At 42.4% G+C, this 27,000-nt stretch overlaps 1 protein-coding gene across 35 annotated transcripts in view; it reads right to left on the bottom strand.

Moving 5' to 3' along the window:
* Positions 1-2,164: 2,164 nt before the first annotated feature.
* Positions 2,165-27,000, bottom strand: part of RIMS2 (regulating synaptic membrane exocytosis 2) — a gene marked incomplete at its 5' end in the record, with an annotated part of 372,013 nt that continues 347,177 nt past the window's right edge. For 34 of the 35 annotated variants that reach the window (XM_079984093.1, XM_079984113.1, XM_079984104.1 and 31 more), the window contains 5 exons: positions 2,165-5,329; positions 6,512-6,651; positions 8,358-8,459; positions 8,579-8,691; positions 10,335-10,476. In XM_079984093.1, the coding sequence (XP_079840219.1) occupies positions 5,111-5,329; positions 6,512-6,651; positions 8,358-8,459; positions 8,579-8,691; positions 10,335-10,476 (716 nt within the window). In that variant the 3' untranslated portion in view covers positions 2,165-5,110. Of the gene's footprint in view, positions 5,330-6,511; positions 6,652-8,357; positions 8,460-8,578; positions 8,692-10,334; positions 10,477-19,993; positions 20,154-27,000 lie in introns of those variants that run through there. The other variant, XM_079984112.1, reaches the window with a different exon arrangement.

Below are 27,000 nucleotides of genomic sequence, written 5' to 3'. Positions count from 1 at the left end.
AAAATAGGTCAGTTGAAGCTACTAGCTGTGACTCATTGACATCTGGGCATGACAAATTGACAAATGACGCAGCAGAAGTAGGTTGGAAGAACAGGCTTCACGAGGCTGTGTCAGAGCTGCCTCTGCCGATTCCTGTTATTGGGGGAGTTTGTTTTCCCCGTTTGTAATTTCAGCTGTTGGCTGCAGAATTCTACTTGTTTTCATGAATTAAATGGCAGCAGAATCACTTACTGCACAGTTAGCCAAGTTCACTCTACTGCAGTGTTATCCAACAAAAAGGAAATGAATGCAAAATCAAACAATTGCTGTCTTAATTGACCAGCACATTAGCTTGCGATGTACCAGAGAGCCGTAAATAAAAAGGTTGCCGTTGTCATTGCATATTTGTTACCTGAACACCACAGTTAAGGTGCAGCTTGAACACCACAGTTAAGGTGCAGCTCCCCTAACTCAATGAAGGAATGCGTGAGGGGACTTGTCATGTAGACTAGCTCCACTACACTGGCAATCTGCATAGCGGCCACAACTCCCACTGCCTGAGCATTTGGCTGGGTGAGAGGGTTCTCCACACCCATGTCCTGATGTATGTGTGCAGAGCTCCCCTGCTCCCCAGAATGGGCCAGGGACCCTCCTTGCCTGCAGCTCTGGGTATGTACACCTCTGTGTCTCCAAAGCCCTCTCTGATGTGCTCCAAATGTGTGGATGGCAGGAGGGCATGTCTGCTGGGCCTGTCAGTGGCAGGGACTGGGATGGATCTATTTCAATGCAGGCCAAGAAACTCAAACAGCAGTTAGCCATCACACCAGTAACACCAAAACCAGTTCAGGTTCCTTCCGTTTCCTCCTGTGCTGCCTTTGGAAATAGGCAGATGGGCCCTCTAGCAGCTATTAACTTTTAACTGTCCTAGTACTGTTATTAATTTTATTGTGTTTGTTTCTACGGTGAAAAACTCAATACGATGAAAATAATAATCAGTTAAAATAATAAAATCAGAATTCAGCTAAATGCCCGCTAGAATATGTATCAACAGTCTTCTGTAGTTCGCCATCTGATTTGAATCGTTGTTGTTGTTATGACCAGCAATTCCATACAAGATCAGTGTTTCAAAAATATTCAGTAGCAAAATCCTTGCTGATCTAGCCTATAGATGCCTAAACAGCATATGTAGCAGTCTGACATAAGAATTCATCTAGGAATACTGCTGAGATGGGGATAGCAGTAACTGCCTGATCAACACACAAATGTGTAGCTCTAGAAGGGTGCTCATTTATGCATGAAACAGTAAGATACTGTTTAGCTTCCAGCCTGCTGTATCTGATTGAATAACAATAGGAAGGTTGCTGCTTGCATAGAAGCAAAACAAGGTCACTAAACATGTTCTTAAAACACTTACAACTAAACCACACTGCCATGACTCCAGGTAGGTTGTATTATGCATGCTGCTTCTAGTCACATGCTGCATTCTCTTCCATCACATTGTGTAAATTTATACACAGAACAGTAAGGCTTTAGCTGATTTGACAGCCATGGAAGTTTTTAATCAGCTCCAAGTTTGTTCTTTGGTTCTCTGTGCATGCTGTTTAGTTATCCCAATTATTGCACAAATATGCTTATTAAGGCTTAGAGCTTTATTAAGCTGTACATATTAGAAATAATTTGTGAGTTTATTTAATGAGCCTTCCACATCACTGTCATTAGTTCCAAGACCAATTCTCTGCAGTTATGTCTGCACTTTAAAGAAACTGCCACACGACTGAAGAATCACCATCTCATGAATAACACATGCTGATATTTCAAGACTTTAGAGCAGTGTTTCCCAAACTTGGGGCGCCAGCTTTTGCTGGACTACAACTCCCATCATTCCTAGCTAGCAGGACCAGTGGTCAGGGATGATGGGAATCATAGTCCAAAAACAGCTCAAGACCCAAGCTTGGGAAACACTGCTTTACAGTAACCTTTGAAAAGGTACAGGTACCAAAGAAGTGACTTCACAAGCTCCACAAAATGAGAATGGTGTCATCAGTACTCCCACCCACTTCAATGGGTCTTGCACAGGAAATGTTCCTGCAAAATTTCAAGTCATTGTTCTTTAGCTTTCCAAGATCATGAATGGCTTTTTTTTTTCTTCAGGGTGGGGGAGATGAGAAAAAGAATCACTTACAAATTCTGTAAAGAAAATGTTTTATTTAAAGTGTTAAATACCATCACCAGAATGAATTTGATTTACATTAGTTGGTGTTCATTAACAGGCCTAATCTGCCCTTTTCTCCCCCAATGTCAATTCCTTTTACTTTTAAAACAGACTATGTACAAGACAGCTGTGGTCACTGGAAGAGTGCTATTTACATGACTAAATTATAAGTAGAGTTGCAGACATGTGAATATCTTAAAAAAATACAATCAACTTTTAAAATAAATACTGCATAATGACCAGGTATGTACAGACTTTCCATACGGTCATGTCCTTCTTGTCTCAAATAGAAATAATTTAATAATAGGAATATGCATAAAAGAATGCATTGACTGCATGTCACAGTATCAGGAAGAGAGTCATACATCTTAAAAAATGGTTTTACTCCTAAAGGATAATGCAAAGGTATGTCTTTAGCATTCATGGGTTGCCATATACAGGTGAATGAAATAATTTAATCACCAAAATTTTACCAATCTTCTTTAACTTAATACATGTAAGTTTGGCGGGGGAGCAGTCGTTCCACTCTAGTAATTTCTTGTGGATGCATGGAAATCCCATCAGCAAGTGCTTCTCCCTTCATTTCAGAAGAGAAGCATCTCCATACCAGAGTTTTTCCCCACTGGTATACAGAGGGAATTCTAAATAGCTGCATGTGTGCAAATCACCAGACATTTTAGCATCCGTGTCCATGGTGCTTGCGCATGGTTCGTGAATGTACTTGATGGACTGTGCTCATAATTTTGATTTATGTCAAAGTGTACCATATAAAAGAAAAGGCCTTAGAAGGGACACCTATTTTTTACTTTTGCCATCCTGTGATGCACGTACATTTTGGGATAACACTACAGATTTTTCATACAAAATCAGAGTACTTGTGTGCATGGCCTTAATTTAAACAGTGTATATTCAAATATTATTGCAACACTTAGACATTAAACAATAGGTATGTATTAAAGGCATCTAAAGACACAGAGAAAAGGATGATGGACTTGAACTTTAACAAGTTACATTCCCTTTCATCAGGAAATAATAAGAGATCAGGACTTAGAATACCCCCACCTTTCCACCCATCCTTCCAGTGGTACTAAATTATCTGATACATAGGAGACAGATGTATATGTTTCTTCAAATACCTGTGGTATCTGCATTTAGGCTCTTGGTGATGGTGTCAAAAAATTAGTAAATTGCATGTACTTTATTTAAGGCGTTTAAAAATCAGCAGGTGAAATCCTGCCATCACTTAGGGCATGTAAATACCACTAATTGAAAGACAGATGCGGGGTTGCAGTTTGAATTGTGACTTTTAATGTCAGGCTGATATTCACTGATTTGCCATCACATAGTTTATAAAAACTGAACAGAACAGCTTATTTGCTATTTATTGTGACCCTAAATGGGTAATAATTTGTTTGGCTCAGTGCAAATTATAAGATGCTGATATTTAGCAAGACTAACATCTTGTATTTCTTTAAGACCATCCAGAAATGATAGTTCAACCTTTGAATGAATGATGCTGGTGCTGAAAACAAATTTATTGAAGACATTTTACAAATGGCCACATGATTCCAGTATTTTGCTGTAGAATTTAATTTGAAGGTGACAAAAAAAGAAAATAAGTTTCCATGCACTGTACAATAAACTGCAAAAAGTTCAAATTTTTTATCAAATACATGCTGAATTATTGTAATGTACTCCCCAAGCCATGTTGCAAAATTCTTTTCAACATGCTTGAAAAAAGTTCTTAAACAATATTCTGTTCCTCTCAAAGATTTCAGAAATGCAGAATCATCTGCAACCCTGAACCAAATATGGGGCATGAGAGTAGTTAAGTCAAAAAGTAGCGGTTTCAGAGTATAATGATCATCCTGGGAGGTAGGAAGGGAATGAGAGAGCAAAAGGAGGGAGGTGTAGACAAGAAGGGGAAAAGAAGTATACAATTTGCACATATCGTTGAACTTTACAAGGCTTGTACCTTTTACATTTAAATAAATTTAATATATTACACTTATTTCTTGTCACATAAACGTAATTTTAAATATTTGCTAGAAATTATTTATTTTTCATTTATGTCTGCCAAAACACAGACCATGATTGGTTTAAAGAATGATAAACTTGGTGTGTCTTACCACCCTGTTGCATTCTCTCCCTTTTAAAACCATGCACTAGTGAAATTTATTTTTAAAAATAATATAAATTGTTGAAAATGGCTGATTTATTCTTTTTTTTTTTTTTTGCAAGTTGCAGCCCCAAGAAAATAATTTAAGTGTTCAGCATAATCTGTGTCCATGCAAAAGTTTCTTTAATTTCATACAGTACAGTATAGCCACAGAATTTTATTTTTCAGAGTCCACACACTGGAGTTGACTCCAGCAATAGCTGGAGTTATGAAGCCTGCCACTATAAGACTTCAACCTTTCTGATAAGGCAAGGTTCCTCTGCTGCAAATAACGGCTACGACAGCTGGCGTTCCTTTAATGGCTCTTTTCTTCCATCCTTCCGATTGTGGCATAGCTTCTTTGGGTAGCTCCATATTTCTGTGGCATAACCAGGCTTGGGTGGGGACGAGGAGAAGGGGCAGATAAAGAAAAGGGAGCAAGAAAATAGATGTGGCATTGAAAGGGATTCTTGTTGCATGAGACAGCTTGATTCTTTGAGTTTAATCCATGGCTTCAGATTGGACTAAAACTTGAGTGTCACTGAACTCCAAACCATTCAGTTCTTTCCAGCTCCACTCCTTCACCTGAGGACTTCCTTTAGAGCACAATGTGTGCAACTTCCTCTGAGAACACAGGATCGCTTTTGTAGCCCTAGAAACAGGCTCCAAAGACACAACATTAAGCATGCAGTGTTACCAGGGTTTGCGACCTGTTAATTTTTTTTGTAACGCTGGTTGCTATGACAACAGTTTCACAGCTGCTATGAACGAGCATAAGAAGGTCCTGTTGAACTTTCAAGAGACGACTGGGAAGCCCTTCTCGTAAGAGGGGCTAAAGTTGGATCTACTAGGGATGAAGGAGGGAAAAGTTTGAACCAGCCAATCACCATATTGGACAATTCCAGTTCGTCTAAAAGTATCTGTGCCACTCCCATAAAGGATTTGTGATCCATGCGTCCATAGTCTCCCCACACGATAATCTGTTGAGTTAAAAAAAGAAGACATAGGTTTTAGGAGCAGGGCAAAATCAAGTAGATTCTTCACGTCAATTAACAAGATGATCTAGAATCAACAAATGGGAAGTTTCAGAATCTTGCCATTTCCTAAGGTGAGAAATCTGACAAATGGTGTCCTTGCTCAGAGAGACCAATCAGGATCAAGAATCTCAAAACCTGGGCTGGGCTCCCAATCACTGTGCATGGATCCAAGTGCTGTTACACATTTTCTGGGACTCTTCCCTTGTTAATCTTTCGAATGAGGTCCCTCAAACTCCAGATAACCCTGACTTTTGGAATCCAGCTTGTGGCAAGAATAGCCTCAAATGCCTCATTTTTATTCTACTTCATGTACAAACAAGGATTTACACACACACACACACACACACACACACACACACACACCCTTTGGAGCTGAGCCTGACAGAATTTCAACCCCTCTCTTCTCTGTTTAAAGCAGCTTGATATGAACATGTATTTGGAAGTAAATCCTACAAAATCCAGCATGTGTTCAGTTTATGAGTTATCTGCTACCATGCTTGCGCATAGTGTTATTAATCTGTCCTGAGATCAAACTTAAATTTTGCCATAATTTCTGATATTCTTCAAATCTGCTTTCCACCGAAGTTCACAGAATACTAAGGCAGCAATACTGAAACAAGCAGGAATTGAGGAGCTGCTTGGCCACTTATTAATGGCAGGACCTTCCTTTTGTTATAGAGGGGAGCGGAATGAATCCCTAAGAATTGCCAGCAAAATTTTTTCAGTGATACTCTATTCATTTCTTGGATTTAGCTCTCAGTTTGTCTCAGCAGAAAGTGCACAGAATATAAAGCCATCTCACTCAAATTATACGGAATATCAAACACTGGATGCATCTTCTTGATAGAAATAAATAAAACACAAAGAATGATAGCACCTGCTATTCTTTATTCATTAACTGGCTATTTGCTCTTAAAGACTTGGTGTGTTAGTAAGATGGGATACGATTCAAAATTAGTGTTGCAGGAAAATACTAATCTGCAGATATTTAGTTTAGAATAATAGAGAGTTTAAGAGGCAGCTATGTGAGAAAGCAGCATAAGGGAGCAGTCAGACTTAGGCATTTCAGTTAATGATGCTAGAATGGAAGGGTTTTAGATATGCATGGCTAAGGGTGCAAATTACCTGTAAAACTTTCCCTTGGGGACTTTCTTCAAATGACAACAGCTGCTGGTAAAGAGGTTCCAGCGTTTTTCTTGCCACCTTTGTTTTCTTTTTGGCTATACAGACTCCATTTTCTAATAGATACACCTTTACATATGGTGCTTTGGGGAGAAAAATATAAAGATCTGTTAGTCACCAGTTTTTGCACATTAGCTATGCAGTTTTAGCACTTTATGCAAAATCCCGACATTTAACTGATAAATACTTTAATTAAACACACACTCATACATTTCATTTATGAGCATTTATTCCCAAGGCATTCTGGATAGCCAACCTGCTTCAGTTCTCTCCCTCCCTTGGCACTATGAAGCAAATCAGGTATGTTTATTTATTTATTATATTTTGCAGTCTTTATTGAAGAGTTTTCTATACACTATATAGTAAACAGCCTCAATAATTATTCATTTAACTGAGAAAATAGTAATACAACTGTAATCATAAAACATAAAAGTCAATTATTATTATTATTTACAGCTTCATCCTGGCATGACTGGCAATTTTGATTTTCAAGAATTAAGGACACTATTGCTTCATGGCAGAATAAAGGAAAGAGGGCAGGTTTGTTGTGATTTTCAGTATTAAGAAAGGCAGTTACAGTCGTACCTCGGAAGTCAAACAGAATCCATTCCGGAAGTCTGTTCGACTTCCAAAATGTTCGAAAACCAAAGCGTGGCTTCTGATTGGCTGCAGGAAGCTCCTGCAGCCAATCGGATGCCGCAGAAGCCCTGTTGGATGTTTGGGTTCCAAAGAACGTTCACAAACCGGAACACTCACTTCCAGTTTGCGGCGTTTGGGAGCCAAAAACGTCTGAGTACCATGGCGTTTGGGATCCAAGGTACGACTGTAATGAAATTCTAGATGCCTGGGAATATATACTGGCTGGTAGTGGTACTCCAAGGTTTCAGGTAGGAATGACTCTCAGCCCTACTTTGAGATGTGTGGGATCTGCAAAGCAGATGCTCTACCACTCATCTACAGCCCTTTCCCTATAGGGGAATGTAAGAACTTTAACAGCAGACTTGCTGAATGAAGCCAAAGGTCTACTCCAGCATCCTGTTCTCAGACAGGACAACCAGAAGGAAAACCTGCAAGCAGAACATCAGTGGAATAGCACTAACCCAACATTTGTCACACTCAGAATAGACTTATGCCCACTGATCTCAGTGGGTCTACTTTTTGTATGCCTAAAGGGTTATCAGTCTAAGAGTATTTTTATTTGGAGTTATTTAGCCCCTGTCTACTACCTGAGGTTCTTGAGGTAGTCTACAATGTATTTAAAATGCAATAAAGTAGTTATGAGTTACTGGGGGTGGGGGGAGCAGCAGCGGCAAACATGTATTTGTTTCCTCTCAGTCCTCAAATGTTTCAGCATCACTCTGCAGCGGAAACAGCTGCCAAAGCTACAAGGCTAAGTTCCTCACACTGGGCAGCTGCTGTTCCATCTACCACCAAATCGAGAGAGCAAGGCTGTTAGAAATCTTCCTCCAGTCCTCAGATGTTGCTCTGTTGCGGAATCTTTGAACCTCAGCTGGTCTCATAGGAAATCATCCTGGTCCATAATAGTAAGAACTGCCATACGTTTGCCCATTGATTACGTGGGTCAAAGCTACATAGTTAAACACTTCTACATTTAATATATGAAATTGATATATCAGAGAAGTTGGGGGGTTCAATTAGTCTACTTTTAAAAATAGTTGTATAGAGGTGGCCTATGAGACAAGCCTTTGGCTATTGTGGCTAAAATAGTTTCTGAACCAGAATGTCCATGTGCTGCCATGTGCTTGGGGTTCAAGTGTATTTCTCTCACCTGGCAGTGTCTTTGAACCTGGTTTTACAACAAGGCCTCGGGCTCGTATTATTTCCACCTCCAACTGTCCCTTTTTGTCCATCATTCCAACCTGGATATCACCTAAGGAGGAAAAGAAAAACCCATGTATTGCAAATTAAGGTTACACAGAAGTAAGGTAATTCATGGGAAACCATCTTTTCCCACCAATTGCAGCCATATAAACAAAATTAATTTCTTACCCATTGCCGGTGTTGCCAGTGTTTGGCGACCAACAAGCTGTGCAGGGCCAAGTCCATCCAGAAAGTCACTGAACTGGCTGTCCGCAGCCAATCGCACACCAGGAAAAATCAAACTAATGGGAAAACAACCATTTTTTTAAAATAACAAGTTTCTAAAAAATAAAAACAAAGCTATGCATACTGTATTATGAACCTGGCCTACAACAGGGTATCCACTTACGTATATGCATCAACAAACAATACTAAGTTTAGGCACTGGTGATATCAAGAGTGGATTACTGCAGTGCACTTTATGTGGAGTTTCCCACATCTGCAGTTATTGCAGAATGCTGTGGCTCGGTTACTGACAGGAGTGAGGCCCTGTCAGCATTTAACAGCTCTACTCAGAGATCCGCACTGGTTGCCTATTAGCTATTGGGCCAAGATCAAAGTGTCACTATTAGTATATAAAACCCTTAATCTTGGGACGAGTTTACTCACAGGATCACCTTGCCCCATTTATGCCCGCTTGACTGCTTCAAGCTGTGGAACTGGCACTGTTACAAGTGTGACACAATATCCATCCCATAATTTTAAGAAACTGATATTTTAGCGAGCAGCACCCACACTTTGGAACTCCCTGCCTACTAGCGTCAGGCATTTGCCTTCACTGTATTTTCAGCACCTGTGAAAATGTTGTATTTGGGCTGGCCCTATACAGACTTGTGGAAGTTAACAGGTTTTATATCTTTCTAGCTGCTGTTGATTTTAATCATCTTTTGAACATTTTAAATACCAATTTTTTACTTTTAAAAAAATCAATCAGTTTAACGTTTTATTCTATATTCATTTAAATCTTTGTAAACCACAAAGATATACAGATTTTCAGCCAGAGGCAACCCGGATTCCAGGCTGTAACTACTACTAATAATTAATTTTCTAATCCAAATGCAATTTTGTTTATGGCAGAAAAATGACCTTTTATACCTCTTAGGCATCCATTCTTTGACTGCATTATTTGACTAGCCTGTCTGACATAAAGCCAAATGTTTCTAGCTTTGGTTCTGAAAAGCTGACATGATTCTGGAAGTTCAAGTGCTATACAAATTTTGTTACATAACTAAACCAACCGTTATGGGCATATGTATAATATGAACTACTGCATCTGTGATGTCCAAACTCAGCAAATATCACCACTTATTCCTAAAACATGAAAAACCATCAAGGTACTCCCACCGAATCCGAATAATTCTTGCCTCCAGTTTACTTATTTTGTTCTTCATATGAACTAGAAGTAGGGAACCTGTGATTCTCCATATCTTGCTATACCACAGTTCCCAGCATCTCTGACCACTGCTCTTGCTGGTCAGGGCCAATGGAGTTCAACCACATCTGGAGGCCCAGAGGCTCCCTCCCCTTAATACAAACACACCACAGGCATATATTAACTATGTCCTTCCTTTATGTGCATTCCCCTATAAGAGACGAGGGCACACTACAAGCAACAGCCATTTTACACTTGTTCAATGCACATGTGATCATGCACATCGCCGCAACCTGGAAATGACCGGAAAAGGGTGAGTGTGTGGGTGGGTGGGTGTGTAATGGGGAGGGCTTACACATTCTCCGCTGATGTGGGGGGGGGGGGCAGGAATGCAACCCCTGCACAAATTGGGGATTGCCCACCATGACAAACAATCTGCAGTAGAAAAAGTAATCAGTGACGCTTCGTTTCTTTCCAAAGATCAGAACTTTATAACAAACGTCTCGGACTTACTTTCCCTCTGAGCTGTAACTGTTCATGCTGCCGTCTGTGGATTCCCGGCTGGCTTGACGTGTCATCCAGTTTCTCATCTCCACAGCCAACCCAGTTTCTGTGCTTCTCTGGACTGTGCTCTTTAACTTTTTGCCTCCTGCTTCTAAAGAAATATAATGAAATGCTTAGTAGTATCTCATCTCTACAAGAAACAGAATACCTGGAAGAGATCGACATAATCCCTATTGTGTCAGCATCTTTTTTTTTTTGGAAATCATATTTTTTAAAATTATAGTTGCACCCTTGTGCAACTGAATTACATCACAAATGCTTAAAATATAGTGGTTCTATAACTTAAATGCTTTTTATGGGAACAATGAGAGGGAACATGAAAGTCTGATCTTGAAACATATCAAACTCTTACAGTTAACCAGATGTATACTGTATGCATGAAAATAACTTCGCTTAGCGACCATTTCCCTCCAAAAATTGCACCGAAGCAGCATTGTCAAAACCAAAATTTATCATGGCAGCCATTATAATAACCATTGTATTTTACTTCTATTTAGCCAATGCACAGCTCAATTTTGTACATGTCTACTAAGAAGAAAGACCCATTGAGCTCAAATCTTAACTAACCATTTGAAGCTAACCCTCCCCCCAAAAATGAAGTAGGATGTGGATGCAAACATGTCAGTTGTCACTTGAATTCATTTGTATTTGTATGCTTTCATAGAATCATAGAGTTGGAAGAGACCACAAGGGCCATCGAGTCCAACCCCCTGCCAAGCAGGAAACACCATCAGAGCACTCCTGACATATGGTTGTCAAGCCTCTGCTTAAAGACCTCCAAAGAAGGAGACTCCACCACACTCCTTGGCAGCAAATTCCACTGTCGAACAGCTCTTACTGTCAGGAAGTTCTTCCTAATGTTTAGGTGGAATCTTCTTTCTTGTAGTTTCGATCCATTGCTCCGTGTCCGCTTCTCTGGAGCAACAGAAAACAACCTTTCTCCCTCCTCTATGTGACATCCTTTTATATATTTGAACATGGCTATCATATCACCCCTTAACCTCCTCTTCTCCAGGCTAAACATGCCCAGCTCCCCTAGCCGTTCTTCATAAGGCATCATTTCCAGGCCTTTGACCATTTTGGTTGCCCTCCTCTGGACACGTTCCAGTTTGTCAGTGTCCTTCTTGAACTGTGGTGCCCAGAACTGGACACAGTACTCCAGGTGAGGTCTGACCAGAGCAGAATACAGTGGCACTATTACTTCCCTTGATCTAGATGCTATACTCCTATTGATGCAGCCCAGAATTGCATTGGCTTTTTTAGCTGCCGCGTCACACTGTTGGCTCATGTCAAGTTTGTGGTCAACCAAGACTCCTAGATCCTTTTCACATGTACTGCTCTCAAGCCAGGTGTCACCCATCTTGTATTTGTGCCTCTCATTTTTTTTGCCCAAGTGCAATACTTTACATTTCCCCCTGTTAAAATTCATCTTGTTTGTTTTGGCCCAGTTCTCTAATCTGTCAAGGTCGTTTTGAAGTGTGATCCTGTCCTCTGGGGTGTTAGCCACCCCTCCCAGTTTGGTGTCATCTGCAGATTTGATCAGGATGCCCTTGAGTCCATCATCCAAGTCGTTGATAAAGATGTTGAATAAGACCGGGCCCAAGACAGAACCCTGTGGCACCCCACTAGTCACTCTTCTCCAGGATGAAGAGGAACCATTGATGAGCACCCTTTGTCTTCCATTATCAGCATGACCAAAGCTCAAAAGACTTTACAGTCAATTTGTTTCATTATTGTTGTTTTAGTATGGTGAAGAATGCTTTAAATATATTCCATATAGCATTTATGGGGAAGATTTTTCTGTTGAGCACTGCATACCCTTGGGGTAATCTGTTGAAGGCTAAAGCTGGCAGTGGGTGGAACAGTAACTGTGTCTGCTTGGTTTCAGCCTATTATGTTCATATGCTTTAAATTCAGAGCAACCTCTGTCAACCTGGTGTCCTCCAGATGTTCTGGACTACAACTCCCATCAGCATCAGCCACACAGCTGCACCTGCACCTGCACCTGCACGGCAGAGGCTACCTTACAGTACAGCAAGCACAATGTTATTGACTCAGTAATAATAATAATAATAAATCCTAAAATAACAGAAAAATGTCAGTGGGCTTTACTGTAGGGACAATAAATGACATTCAAACCATGTTATTAAGCTTTCTTGCCTCGTGTCCCCTTCTGCCACTATGAGGAGCAGAGAATGATATGAAATATGCCATGACAGTAGCTGGAGATCAATTGATGAAGAAATAGGACCCCCTTTTGTGTGAGTGGAAATGCCTTCTTCTACTCATGCAAGTAGCCATTTGGAGTCAACCAACAACAACTTCAAAAACTTGGCATACCTGATCTGCAAGCAACTTGGTATACAAGATCTGCCTGATGAGGTCTACAAAAGTGCTAAGTTTCAAACTAGTTATGTGTTCATGTTTCTCTTCCATTGCTATTTATCCTTCCAATGACCCTTTTGAGGCCCATAAGATCCAAAGTAGAAATTCAAAGTAGGTTTCTACTAAGCTGTCTTAGACATAGGAACCAACTCCTAGGGACCGAGGTCCCTTTGGCACCCCAGATAAAATATTTGAGTGGACCAGCCCCCAGTTGATGGGCATTGCCATTCAAATAGTGTGCATGCACCATGTCATGTGATTATGTGGGACAGGGCTTATGTGTTGTTCAAGTTGACACCACTGATCTTAGACAAGGCCATACAACCTGTTGAAGAGAGATTCCAGCAGCCACAACAATATAATTCCCTATTTGGCTTTCTACTTCCTACTTCTGAAAATGCATATAAGGCCTGCAAGAATTTGGAAAAACCACTGCTGCATAATGGAAACAAAGATACTGACGATGAAAACATCTGTGCTGTGAACTTACAGCAATAGCTCAAAGACTTCCAAAGTCTATGCCACCACAAGGAGTATTTCTCTTCATACTACAAGCAAAAACTCCTGGATAATGTGCCTGATGTTTCTGTTGCTCTAAGGATCCTCCTCACACTTCCAGTATCAGTGGCAAGTGGTGTGTGATAGCTTACATATACAGGCGGTGACCATTTTGTGCAGGGGTTTCATGCCTGGCTCCCGTGTGCAGTGCACATAAGTCTGCTCTGCCCTCTTCTGGATCCAAAAGGACCGCATGTTGGCGGTCGCACATCAACTGGACGTGCGCAAAATGGTCGCCGCCACCTGTACGCAACAATGTTGCAAAAGAGATTAGTTGGCTTGGCAACTATATGAATTGAACATGCCCAAGCATCAGCACTGGACCTGACGGAATTGGTGACAAAATCTGCAAATGAAAAGGCAGGCAACATGAGATTTTGATGCGCCTGATATCGAAACTTTTAAGAGACTTACATTTTTCACATAATAATGCACACAATGATTTGTGTGCTAAATTATTTTATTTGTATTTGAGAAAGATAATCAGAGACTGTTGTATTACTTATTATTGCAATTAAATTAGCAGTTTCAAGTTTTGTGCTTTTCAATTTTTTTCTTCAAGACTTCTTTTTTAAATCAAAATTAGCAATTGGGGGGGGGGCGGGGAAGGATGCAAGTAGCTAGCCTTGACCTGGATGCAAAAGAGCCTGGGACTGGCACTGGGGACGGGGAACTCATGGCCTCCAGATGTTGTTGGACTGCAAGTCGCATCATCTGTGATAATTGGCCATGCTGGCTGAGGGTGATGGTTCCTCAACCTTGCCTAGAGCATATGTGCTCTGGGGGTTGGGGTTGGGTTCTTCACATGATGTCTCAGAACATTGCTGTATGTATGTCTGCACAAAGGCCACAGAAAAGTATAAATAGTTCAGCTGACCTGTAATCATAGCAGAAAAAAACCCTGCTAGCCTCATGCAGGTCAGTTGTGAGAGTCAACTCTTAATGCGACACTTACAGCAGGAACAGATCAAGGCTGCACATCTGTACACACATACTTCAGAGTAAGTCCCACTAAGCAAAATTAGGCTTACTTCTAAGTAGGCATGTATGTGATTCAACTGCATGCTGTTCTTCCAGGGGATCAATGGGAAGCTCTAGACAACCTTGTTCCAATTTGGAACTAAAGCTACATACATAAAGAGGTCTCATATGGAATAGTATTCACCACAAACAACTGCTTTAGATTTGATATGCAAAATGATTTAAGGTCATCTTCACATGATTTAATCATTATTATAATACAAGCTGTCATGCTTTGGAGTAAACATGCAAGTACATTTAATTTATATTCATTCCAAGGGAAGGTTAGGGATGCAGATGTTGTCAAGCATTATTACACATCCCCCCCCAAAACCCCCACCCAGGAGTTAATTAACAACGGCTGGTAAATATTAAGCAACTCTAAATAAATAACTACTGCTGTATCATTATTCTCCTGTTTTATGCTGCTTGTGCATTAATTTCAGTAGCAATTCTGTAGTCCCATGGGCAGAAAACATTTCCATAAAGTCTGAATGCTGAATATCACAGGGCTCCATTGTTTTTTTTAAAAAATTGGGTTCTGAAAGTTACGTAGCTTTTTTGTTTTTGTTTTGAAGGGCACTATGTATTAGCTACAAATATTGATTGTGACACCCGCTGGTGCTGTCATGGATGCAAGAAACTACCACACAAAGTGGCCCTAATCCAGAGGTAGCCACTGTGGAATCAAGTGTCATGGGTGACCAGGTGGGCATCTATTACTAGCACCTGGAGTTTCGAATTCCTATATGGATTGAGACATAGATAGAAAATGGGTAGGATTTCAATAGCTGTATGTGCTTGTGAATGGCCATCTGCATGCAAATATGTCTCACTGAACTGCATCTTCATATCTGAATTGATGCAGCTACCCTTCCAACCTTACTGTAAGGGTGGAAAACTTACAGAAATTTATTAAAACAAGAGAGAGGAGAGTATAAATTAAAAGAATTTAAGGAATTATCAGGGAAATTAACAACATGGATACAATATCATCATTTGAATGAAGTATTTAAGAAAGATAGGATACAAGGGTTTGGGAGAAAATATCACAACTGGAGAGAGACCTGTTGGAATGTGATGTGGAAGTGCTGTCTAAAATGTATAAAATATTATTGGAATGGGAGACAAAGGATGAACAAGTAAAATCCTCAATGATACATTGGGCAATAGATATCGGTCATAATATAGACATGGAAGCATGGGAACAATTGTGGAATATGGATATAAAATTTACAGCATGTTATGGTCTAAGAGAAAATTATATCTAACACCGAGTAAACTGGCAAAAATGTTTAAATCTAAATCAAATAAGTGTTGGAAATGTAAAGAGAAAGAAGGTTCTTTTTATCATATGTGGTGGTCTTGTAGTAAGGTTAATGCTTACTGGGAAATGATATATAATGAACTGAAAAGGATGTTTAAAATAACGTTTGTAAAAAACAAAACAAAACCCAGAAGCTTTTCTTTTGGGAATTATAGGGACAGAACTACCCTAACTGTACAGAAGCTTATTCATGTATGCTACTACAGAGGCAAGAATGTTACTCGCCCCAAAATGGAAATAAGCAGAAGTCCCAGCAAAGGAAGAATGGATACAAAAACTTATGGAATACGCAGAAATGGCTAAACTTACCAGAAGAATAAGAAATCAAGATAACAAACTTTTTAATAAAATAATGGAAATGGTTTATTGAATATTTGCAGATAAATTGTAAACAGGTAAGAACACTGGCAGGATTATTGTAATAACCTGCAGTTTCATAGGAGTATATATTTAAAGCAGATGAATAAAGGAGCACATTAAGTTAATTTGGATATGCAGAAGATATTAAAAATAAATTTAAGGAACAGCAGAAAGAGGGGGAAGGAAGTCAAGTTTTGAAATGTTAAAATGATTGTGAAATTAGTGAAATGTATAAACTTGAAAAGTGTGTGTGTGTGTGTGTGTGTGTGTGTGTGTGTGTGTATTGGTGCAGCTAGGCACAGCCTATACATATGGAAGCTATGCATAGTACCATCCCAAGCAGGTTTACAATCTGTTTATATGTTCAAACCCCCTACTGTGTAGGCAAACACTGACAAATGTGTGAGACATTTTAAAAACAATGTACTAAATATACTAAAATAGTTTGGTAGCCTTTGTTAAAATTTAATATGATAAATTTTGACCTCAGAGGAGATGGCTGTATGGAACAGATTGTACAAAGCTGACCCCATTTTAAGGCCTATTTTTACAGATAGCTCTTAAGAAATGCCAGGATGTTCTCACCTGCTGTCCAAACTTAGCTTCTATTTCTCACACATCAACTATATGCTAAAGGACTTCAGATTTTAAATCCTTGTTTAAAAACCGGCATGTCTCTACTGTATTATTTTGGCTGAAAATAAAGTGTCCATATAGGACGTGTGTGTGTGCGTGTGTGTGTTTTAATGTAGATAAAGATCTTCTTGGCACTTCAGCCCATCAGCATTTGAAGTCCATTTCAGTAAATGAGAGAAAACGGTAAAAACATCCAGATATAGTAACGTACACGAAAGTACTGAACTAGATACAGGCAGATTATGGAGCAGCAAGCACTAAAACCCACTTAGATACTTGCAATTTGAATCAGCAATTTGAAAAGTAACGCAAAGTTGGCCTGAAAGGTGCTGAAAAAGCACCTTGTGACCGGGGGGGGGGGGGGGTGAGCAGTTGCAAGAGGTAACATCTATTGGGAAATGGGCAAATGAATGAGAGGGATAATCCTTTTTAGTTTTTGCTCTGATGCAAAAAAACTGTAAAGAAAAAAGAAGAAAAATCAGGAATAAAGAATTTCAAAAGCAATTATCACAGTTGAAGTAGTCGTTCTGTCTATGGCATATGTAACTCAGGATAGATCTACATATTGTAAAAAATAAAATGGTTCTGTACCACTACAGAATTCAGGTTTCGCGTCTCCATTGTTTTCCAGATAAAAAATATCTCTGCCATGTTGGAGAGAAAAGTCCTCATTTAGGCACACACATGCACCATGTTTGAATGTGAAGCTCTTGTGGGACTAAATTTTTAATATGGGAGAGGCATTTAAAATGTGATCAAATCTGCATTCATGTGAAGATCAGTATGTGCACACAACACAGGCCATATTGTTGCTGGAAGAGGTGGTTCTACATATTCAAGCTGATGCAAGCATACCTGCATCATCTTTTGGCAGAAATACCATTTATTAATATTCTGACCAATGTATTTTGGTAAGGCTGCAAGAGCAGCTTCAGATTTTGAAGACATCATTTGCTTTATAACCACATTTGGACTACTGTGTCCTTCACCCCTGTTCAAACCAAACAGCAGAACAGAACTATTGTCCTTGATTGTACAATAGAGCAGTGAAAACTGAGGATGACACTGGTTCTAGAATTGCAGGACAAAATATGGCTCATGGATACATTAGAAGAAATGGCCTTGACCTTTCATGAGAAATTTCTGCATGATGCTAAGCAAGCCAATCAATTCAAAGAGGTCACACAGTCAAATCCATAAAACACCAACTGCCAATGGAAGAAAATGTTATTGTTTTAGCCACTGGTCATAACAAAAATACAGTAAGTTCAAAACCCACAAAAGGAATGTCAGACCAGCATCCACAGATTTTACCAGTCCAGATGACCAACCTAGAGAAATGCATCCACGAAGTGTCAGTGGAAAACTCTGCTTTTGAACTAATACTGGACCACCAATAGCAAGCACCGCTACCCTCCTACACTTTCTTACCTAAGAGTAAGGATCCAATGGGATTTACTTCTGGATTAAAATGCATGGGCTTGTGCTGTAAAAGGTTTAATTTTGCAAATGAGGCCAGTGCAACAACTCTGGAAGGAGCCGGCCTCCTACTTGATTTATTATCATATAGTAGATTAAACTGTGGGGGCAAATATTCAATGCCAGCAGTGCTGCATACACAACACACCAGAAACAAGACTTGCTGAAACTCCTTCTTCCATACAACTTTTAAAAGGTTCAGGAACTCCATCCACATTTTCACTGTACAAATTCTGGACACAGGTCAGAGTTGGCAACATGTAGGCTGGTGCTGGAGTTAGATCTAATGAGTGTTGTAGTCTAAAACATTTAGAGGGCACTAGGTGATGAAGGCTGCTATAGAACTTCAACAAGCGCAAGTACATTTATACAGTATTTTATTTCAGTTTATCTGTATGCTTAGTGCAGAGCAGATATTCAGTGCACTCAGTGAGAAGTATCATGGAACATCTTCTTTTCCCATGAGAAGGTGGGATCTGTCCAACAGAAATGATAGCCACTATTTGATAATACTGTCAGCCACATGAAAATTTCAAGGTGATTAAACCTAAAGCAAGCGATTAATCACTGGTCTTAAGTACACCTATTTCTAAAGATAGTTATGGTATGCTATGCTATTCTATACTATTTGATGGAAGCCGAAGATTAACGTGGCTAAAGTTTAATAAATGAAAACCCTGCAATTCATTAGTAAGGCTCTGTTTACAAGGTTTACAAAGTTTGTTACCCTGAACCAGGAGCCCTGAAATCATTTCCACCTCTGATTTGTGAGCATGTCTGAAGGGTGAATCAGGGACTGAAGTGAGCTGAACAAATCCACAACCTCTCCTGGATGGGTTCTTTTTCATACCCAGATAAGCAAACAGGCAAACCACTACAAAATTATCTCCAGAGTTGTGTGATAAATATACAGAGCCTGGTGAATGAAGCAATACATATATTTAGAATGGTGCTGGCTATGTAACTGGTGTAGTGGCTATGGCTGCAATCCTACCCAGGAATAAGTCCCATAGAACTTAATGGTGTTTAACTTCTGAGTAGATGTGGATAGGATCGAACTGTGAAGAACCTGAGATGGGAAGTTAGCTAGTTCAACTCTCATCTTAACCAGGAACTCAACAGGAAGCAAGCATTCTCCCCACTTAGGATTCCTAGCAACTGGCATTCAGTGGCATTCTGTCTCCTGACAGTGGAGGTAGGAACCATGGAATTGCTTCTTTGTGTAAAAACAAGATTTCTATCTCAGTGTATGAACCAGGAGAAAATATTCAACTACAGTATTGTAAGCACAAATTAAATTGTCACATTAATGACTACCAAATCACATCATTTCAGAGTCGCACTTTCAGCGACAACCAAAGAGCTTCATTTAAAACCAGTGCTACCAATGGATTTCCAAAACACACCTAAGTTATCTTACAATGAAATGAATGGAACTTTAAAGTGGCTAACTTTGGTTAGGAGTGTTGTGCAATGTGTCCAATACCCCAAGTCCTTCAAAAACCAAACTTTGGTGCATTTAGTTGGGAAAACGGTAAAAAGGATCTCTTTCGCATACAGGAATTGACACCCTGAATTATTATGGCACCTTTGCCAGGTTAAATACGCAGCAGCACAAACACATTCAAGAGTCTCCGTTTAATGGCAAAGGACACAATCTTACTGCCGCGCTTAGGACAAGGGCAATTGGAGCATCCACTCGGGTGGCTTGCTGGCGAGCCACTTTCTCCGTTTCTGGGCGCTGCTGCAGAGACCGTCCCGCGCCAAGCAGCTCACCGGTTGCTGCAGCGGGCGCACCCCCCCCCCCCGCCGCCGCCGCCTGCTTTTCGCGCGCGCGCCTCACCTCCGCCGCCTTTCTTCACCTCCTCTTCCTCTTCCTCCTCCTCCAGGGAGTTCATGCAGGGGAAGTAAACGGCGAGCGCCTCGAAGGAGGCGGAGAGGCTGCTCCGGCTCGGCGAGCGCAGCATGCTGCGCCCCGGCCCGCCCGCGCTCTGCCTCCCCATCCCGCCGCCGGCCTCGGCCCTGCTGCTCTTGGCGCGGGACGGGCGGCGAGGCGTCCTCGGAGGTGCTCCTCGGAGGCTCCGCGGGGCGGCACTCGAGCCAAGGCCGCAGGGGCTCCGCAAGGGCAAGCGGACCAGCGACCGCCTTTCCCGCCTTCCCTCGGCGCCCGGCAGCAGCCAAGGGGACTCCGGTTTGTGGAGAGCGGGCGGGGGCGGAGGGCGCAGCCTCCGTGGGCGGCGAGGCCAATCAGCAGCCAGCCCGCCGCCCTCTCCCTCGAATGGCTGCCCTGGCAGCCGCCGCTCAGGGCTGCCATCCCCCCAGGCCTGGCAGGACTGCAAACATTAGAAAGGGGTGGGGGGTGGGAGTGCCAAAAGCAGCGACATGTGCCATTCGCGTGCTTCGTCCCCAGATGGCTGTAATAAATATTGACTCCCCCCGGGGGATCGCAGCGGGTCTGAACAAGGGAGAACGATCACAGAAAACGAATCATGCAGCACAAGAAGGGAGGCAAACTTTTTGTTTCTCTTGCAGGCTCCGCTTGTTATTGGGTTAAATCAGGGGGTACCGTTTGGGGCTGGCCATGGTGCCCAAGCCAAAAACTGAATCTGCCAGGCGTCCCCCACCCCCACTTCACCGGCTGTTCCCAAAGAAAGGGCTGGTAAGGAGTGTGATGGGTTTGGGATGCTAAGAACTTTCAAGCTGCGCCCCCACATCAGCCTTTCGTGAGCTCCTTAAAGTAGCACCTTAAAGTAGAAGAGCTAGTGGGAAACATGCTGGATTGGGCATCACTGCAAGGACGCCCCTCTCCCCCACGTGCACCAGTGCCTAACACCTCCACTGACCTTTCCTGAGGGACAGTAGCTACTTGGGTGGTGCTGCCCAAAGGTGCTGAAGGGAAGGGGGCTTCAGGCAGTGCTGTCCAAACTTCCCCTGCCTGTCCTTTAAGGCTCCTAAGCATGGAAGGTTAGTAGGGGGCGTGTATGTGTATTTTTATTTCTTAGCCTCTTATGATCTGCATATCCAGGTGTTCATCATATAGGTGCCAAACAAACCCCAGCCTCCGTGCCAATTTTAGAGATGTGGAGGTGGGACAGCATGCTGCACAACTGTTGGATGATCTCCATCTACCTATGCAAGCTACGTACCTGCTCCTTAAAAGCGAGTCTAGGTCTAGGGCACCACCCCATAACAGTGCCTCTGTCTTATCTGGATTGAGCCTCAGTTTGTTGGCTCTCATCCAGTCCACTACTGAGCCAAGACACTGGTCTAGCACATCATCTGCCATGCCTGGAGATGCAAAGGAGAAATAGAGCTGTGTGTCATCAGCATACTGCTGACAACACACTCCAAAACTCCAGATCACTTAGCAGCTTCATATAGAGTTTAAACAACATGGGGGATAGAACTGAGCCTTGAGGGACCTCACACTGAAGGCCCCATGGTGCCAAAAACTCCCCCAAGCATCACCCGCCGAAGACGGCCATCCAAGTAGGACTGGAACCACTACAAAGCAGTGCCACCAACCCCCAACGCAGATAACCTCTCCAAGAGAGGTCAATGTTGTTGAAAGCTACCAAGAGGTCAAGGAGGATTAACAGGGACACAAAAACACTCCCCAAGCATCACTCACCAAGATGACCATTCAAGTAGGACTGGAACCACTGCAAAGCCCACCCCCAACTCAGCCTTGTCAAGGAAGATACAGTGGTTAGTGCTATTCAAAGACACTGAGAGGTCAAGGAAGATTAACAGGGACACATTGCCTCTGCCTCTTTCCCTTCAGAGGTCATCATATAAGGCGACCAGGGCAGTTTCTGTGTCAAAGCCAGGCCAAAACCCCAGCTGAAATGGCTCTAGAAAATCAGTCTCCTCCGCTGGATCTGGTCAGTGACCAACCGCTCAAGAACCTTGCTCCCAAAAGTGAGGTTGGCAACTGGCTGGTAATTATTTAGGTTGGTAGACAATATAAAAGTACAAACAAATGGAACAATCCTGACCTATAAAAACGCATACTGGGCTTATTCAAAGAACAGTACCAACCAAATATACACCCTTTTCCCACCTCTTTCATTTGTTGTGAGAACAAAAGGTGCTAACATTTTTGTAAATGAAAACATTCTTTTTTTTTTTTGGTAAATGAACTTTGTCTATTTTTACTTTTTTATCATCTCTTTTGGCTTTAAACAAAATCCACCATTCATTAGCATTCTCAACCTCTTTGTTCAGACTAAAAATCTCTGCAAAGTACATTGACTAATGTAAGTAGGTTATCTGACTAAAACTTCTGCATTACACAGTATTAAGTGCATAACAAGGTTGTCTCATCACCTTTAGTTATTAGTTTCATTTTTTTATGTGGCATTCTTGAATTACAATACTCAATGTCCCCTACTTATGGGTGACATTCTATTCCTGCCCCCCTCTCTTGTCACGAGCATGGATGATTTGGGTACTTTATGCATCAAAATGTTTTCTGTACCTTTACAGCATTTTCTTTCCCTCCAAGAATTCTGGGCACTGCTGTTTGTTAAGGGTTGCTGGGAATGATAACTCTGTGTGAGCCTCTGGATCAGGCCTCTGGATCATCTAGTCCAGCATTCTGTTCTCACTGTGGCCTACTAAATGCTTGTGGAAAGCAGGCAGGCAGGCAGGCAGGCAGGCAGGCAGGCAGGCACATAGCTGTCAACCTTCCCTTTTTTTGCAGGAAATTTCCTTATTCCAGTGCCGTTTCCCGCTGCTATCCCAGATTGTTAGATATCCCGTAGACTGTCCCCGGGACAGGTGAGGCTGCTGATCCCTTATTTTTGAGGTTGCTGATCCCTTATTTTCAAATCCGAAAGTTGACAGCTATGGGCAGGCAGGACATGAGTGCAATGGCACTTTGCTAACCTGTGATTCTCAGCAATGGGTATTCAGAGACATAATGCCTCTGATATGAAAAAATACTGCCTAAATTAAAAAATAGCTGACCACCTAGACTGATTGGTGAAGGTCAGGACAATCACCTATTTCCTGCACACAAAGCGATACCCTAATTAAAAGTGAGGGCAGAAAGTTTGCCAAAGCAGTTCTGAAAGCAGGCTGAAAGCACTCAGATTGATCCATCCACACTGTAAAAACTGTAAGAACAGTAAACAGGAAAAAAAAATCAGAACCCATCTGAATAATACTAGAATTGAAGGCGCATTCTGGGTTGGTGATTCTGTCACGTGGCTTGTAAGTGAGTGAGACATCACAATACTGGGGAAATGTCTAGCATAAACGGAGCCACGTCGCTGGCTTATGCCAAGTTTGTCAGATAATGGATCACCAGAACCATAAGAGTTGACCATAAAGTTCCAGCCAACACATTTGGATGGAGAACAACCATCTCATCTAGGCAGATGCAAAAGTAAATATCAGAATGCATAACCCAAACACTTATGTCTGTTGCTTATTCCCTTCAAGCTGTTTCAAGAAGCAAAATAGGAGCCCCTGAGAAAGTTTACCCAAGTCCTACATTTCAAAGGGTTCCACTAGGGCGCGTCAGGAATTGATCAGGAATGTACTTTAGTGGCTCAATTACTATCTTATTCAAGATTATTCGGGCGGAAGATTTTTCTGCACTTAGCTAGTGCTTACATATACATATACTGATAGTTTTTCCAATAATTGATCCTGCCAATGTATTGGTTTTGAACACCATGGGTACTCTAGAAGAGTTATTTGCTCTTCACCAAACACTCTCAGCTGCAGAGATTAGCATTAAATAACTGTCAGGCTTAGTTTTTTTCTTTTTTTTTAAAGGACCTTTTCTAAAGAACTCTTATCTTAAAATTAACTGAGCCTGGAGTTTATGACTTTCAAGCTATTTGCATGGTCTGGCTCCATTCCGGGAAAAAGCCTACAGTGCAAGTTATGAGACTCACTGGCAGTGACTAGGAAGAGACAGGTCCAAGCAAGGGAATATGCAAGGGAAAGGCTTAGTTCCTGGAAGACAGCCAGCCAATGGTTGTACATGATGAAGAGTTTGGATTTGATATCCCGCTTTATCACTACCCGAAGGAGTCTCAAAGCGGCTAACATTCTCCTTTCCCTTCCTCCCCCACAACAAACACTCTGTGAGGTGAGTGGGGCTGAGAGACTTCAAAGAAGTGTGACTAGCCCAAGGTCACCCAGCAGCTGCAAGTGGAGGAGCGGAGACGCAAACCCGGTTCACCAGATTACAAGCCTACTGCTCTTAACCACTACACCACACTGGCTCTTATGATTTACTGAACCATCCTACACACAGAAAGCCAGCATTAGGCTGGTTCAAATTAAACTGGAACAAGAGACACCAGATTCAGAGCTAATTCAGGAGACCCAGAGAAGGGGAAACGCCAGCTGATTAGAAATAAGCAACCAAATTGCAGAGAGCCAGTGCCCACCTGTTGGCACGCAGGGAAGAGTTCCCTGGCACCTTTAGCGGATGTGTATGAACTGCAAGGTCACACTGAGATCAAAGAAAGTGGTGTGCAGGCGAATGCCCCCTCCCAAAAAACCCAGAAGCCTTCCTGCTAGCTGTAATAGGACAAGAACTCACAAACAAAACGAAAAATATTTCCCTATGCAACAGCAGTGGCAAGGATAACATATGCGAAAATTTGGAAAGAAAGGGCAATCCCGACAAGATTAGCAGCTGTTCAAACTAATAGAATTTATAGAATTAGTCAATATGATGGCTACAATAAGGAATACGGACAAGAAAATAATATGAAGTGAGTGGGAATTACTAGAAATGTATTTTTTAAAAAAGGAGAATAATGTTAAACATACAAGTGGGGATAGGTTTATGAACAGTAGAAAAGGGAGAAAGGATGTGTACAGAAAAAGGGGGGGATAGAAACTGAGGCGATGCAGCAAAATTAAATGATTGGACATAACTAGAGATGTTGTAATAGATACTACTGTATTAGATGTTTAAAAGAGATGATAAGAAAAACTAAAATACCACAGAGAAAGAAATGAATGTATGTAAAGGAAAAATGCAAAGAAAAAGAAAAAAGAAAGTGGTGTGCAGTCAACAGCCTAGGAATGTAAAGAAATGGGATAGAGAGCCCACAATGTCCCCTAGCAATACTCCAGCAGCCAATCAGTACACACAGCATATCACATGTGCTAGGCATGCCCACGTCACCAATCACACAGCCACACTCAACAACAGCACAGTATGGCTACACACTGAGGTCCTTCCTCATGACTCCTTATCACAACCAAGTACACCACTCGGCGCGCACCACTATCAAACACATCGGAAATCTCATTTGCTACCTTCTTCACACCAGGGGCAGGGAGGTATGCACTCCCCCAAGAGGATGTCACAGGTGTTGCTGGCGTATAACATGCTACAGAATGTGGTGGTGGTGTGACAGCTGCCCTTGGACACCAAGTCAAGTGAGCAGGGGCTCCAGGGCGCGAGGAGATGGTCAGCTACCTCCTCACCATGGCTAGGAGCCACACAGGACAGCTGCCCACAGCTACATAGCCAGGGTGATATTTGGGCCATGAAGCATCCTCCTTCTGTACCATGGAGCCATTAGATGCCCTCTAGCCATCCCCCAGCTAGATGGCAGCTCATCCTCCCTCCCCATTTGTGGGTCCATCTCCCTTCCCCTTGCCCCAGGCCCTGTGGTGTGCAGTAGTGTTGGGCTGCTGCTTGGTTCCCCAGCTGGCGGATGGTTGAAGTGTGAGGTGTTGCTGTTTTCTTTCACTGCATGTCTCCTCCCTTGCCCCTGCTGGTACTGACTGTCCCACAGCAGGGGCTTCTGGGAGTTATAGTCAAGAGACCAGGGACCCTGCAGAGCAGCCCCAGTGGTGGGAATGCAGTCTCCCCTTCTGTTGCGACGCATGAATAAATGGGAGACAGAGCGGATGGTTGCGGACTTTTGGTTTTTATTGAGCACTCTTTGAACAGGGATCCCCTTCCTTCCAAGGAGTTTCATTCACAGGGCTGCCTCTCTGCATTACGGGGCTTCATGGTGGCTGCAGCATCCATTGACTCGTGGCCTGCAAACAAAGGAGGGGGGTGGTAACACGTGGGATAAACAGCCCCTTGGCACAGTGGTGAGAAGAAGGGGTGGGTGGGACCTGTGAGGGTGGGTCCCAAGTGCTACTGGCACGAGCTGAGAGTGGTTTTCCTCCTTCCCCCACCATGGGCATGGGTAGAGATGCATACCTTTGTTGGAGTCCTGGAGCTTGCAGGTTGATTGGGGCTCCTTGTGTTGAGGCGAGGATGTGGCTTGACTGGCTGAATGGAGCAGGAGGGGTGGCTGCTCAGAGGTGCTGTCCCCTACCTGTCTGCTGGTGCAGCTCTCCCTCCTGGATCACATCCGCTGGTGGTGCAGTTGCTGCTGTTGCCTCCTCTGTAGCTGCGTGCCTAGTAAGGCAATGGAACAGCAAGGTGAAAATGAGGGCTGGTGACTGTACATGCCTCCCCATGACTGGTGACCCCTTACCTCTTTCTGTGCATTCTTGGTGCCCATGGTGCAAGCAATGCCACATACTGTATTCAGGACTGGGAGGTGGTGCTGGTTGGGCTTCAGAATTCCCACACCTCTAGAGGGAGCAGTGCTCCTGGATGCTGTGGGGGCTATTTGTGGGAATGGCACCATTGTTGGGGCATCCTCTGGGGATTCGTCCTCCCAGACTCACCTTGTTTTCTGTGTCCTTGGGTGAGAGTTGCTGCTGTTGACTGAGTGCAGCCTCCGCCGCCGTCGTGTTCCTGTTGGGGAGAACCTGGGAGCAGGGTTAGCACAAAGGCCTCGTTTGTTCCCCAATTCTCGTGTTTGGTCTGTGGCAGGTGCCGAGATGCCGAGTGTTTGTGGAGTG

This window comes from Podarcis cretensis, assembly GCF_951804945.1.
Source record: "Podarcis cretensis genome assembly, chromosome: 7".
Taxonomy (NCBI): Eukaryota; Metazoa; Chordata; class Lepidosauria; order Squamata; family Lacertidae; genus Podarcis; species Podarcis cretensis.
The sequence above is the reverse complement of the archived record's forward strand: the minus strand, read 5'-3'. Positions and strand labels throughout refer to the sequence as shown.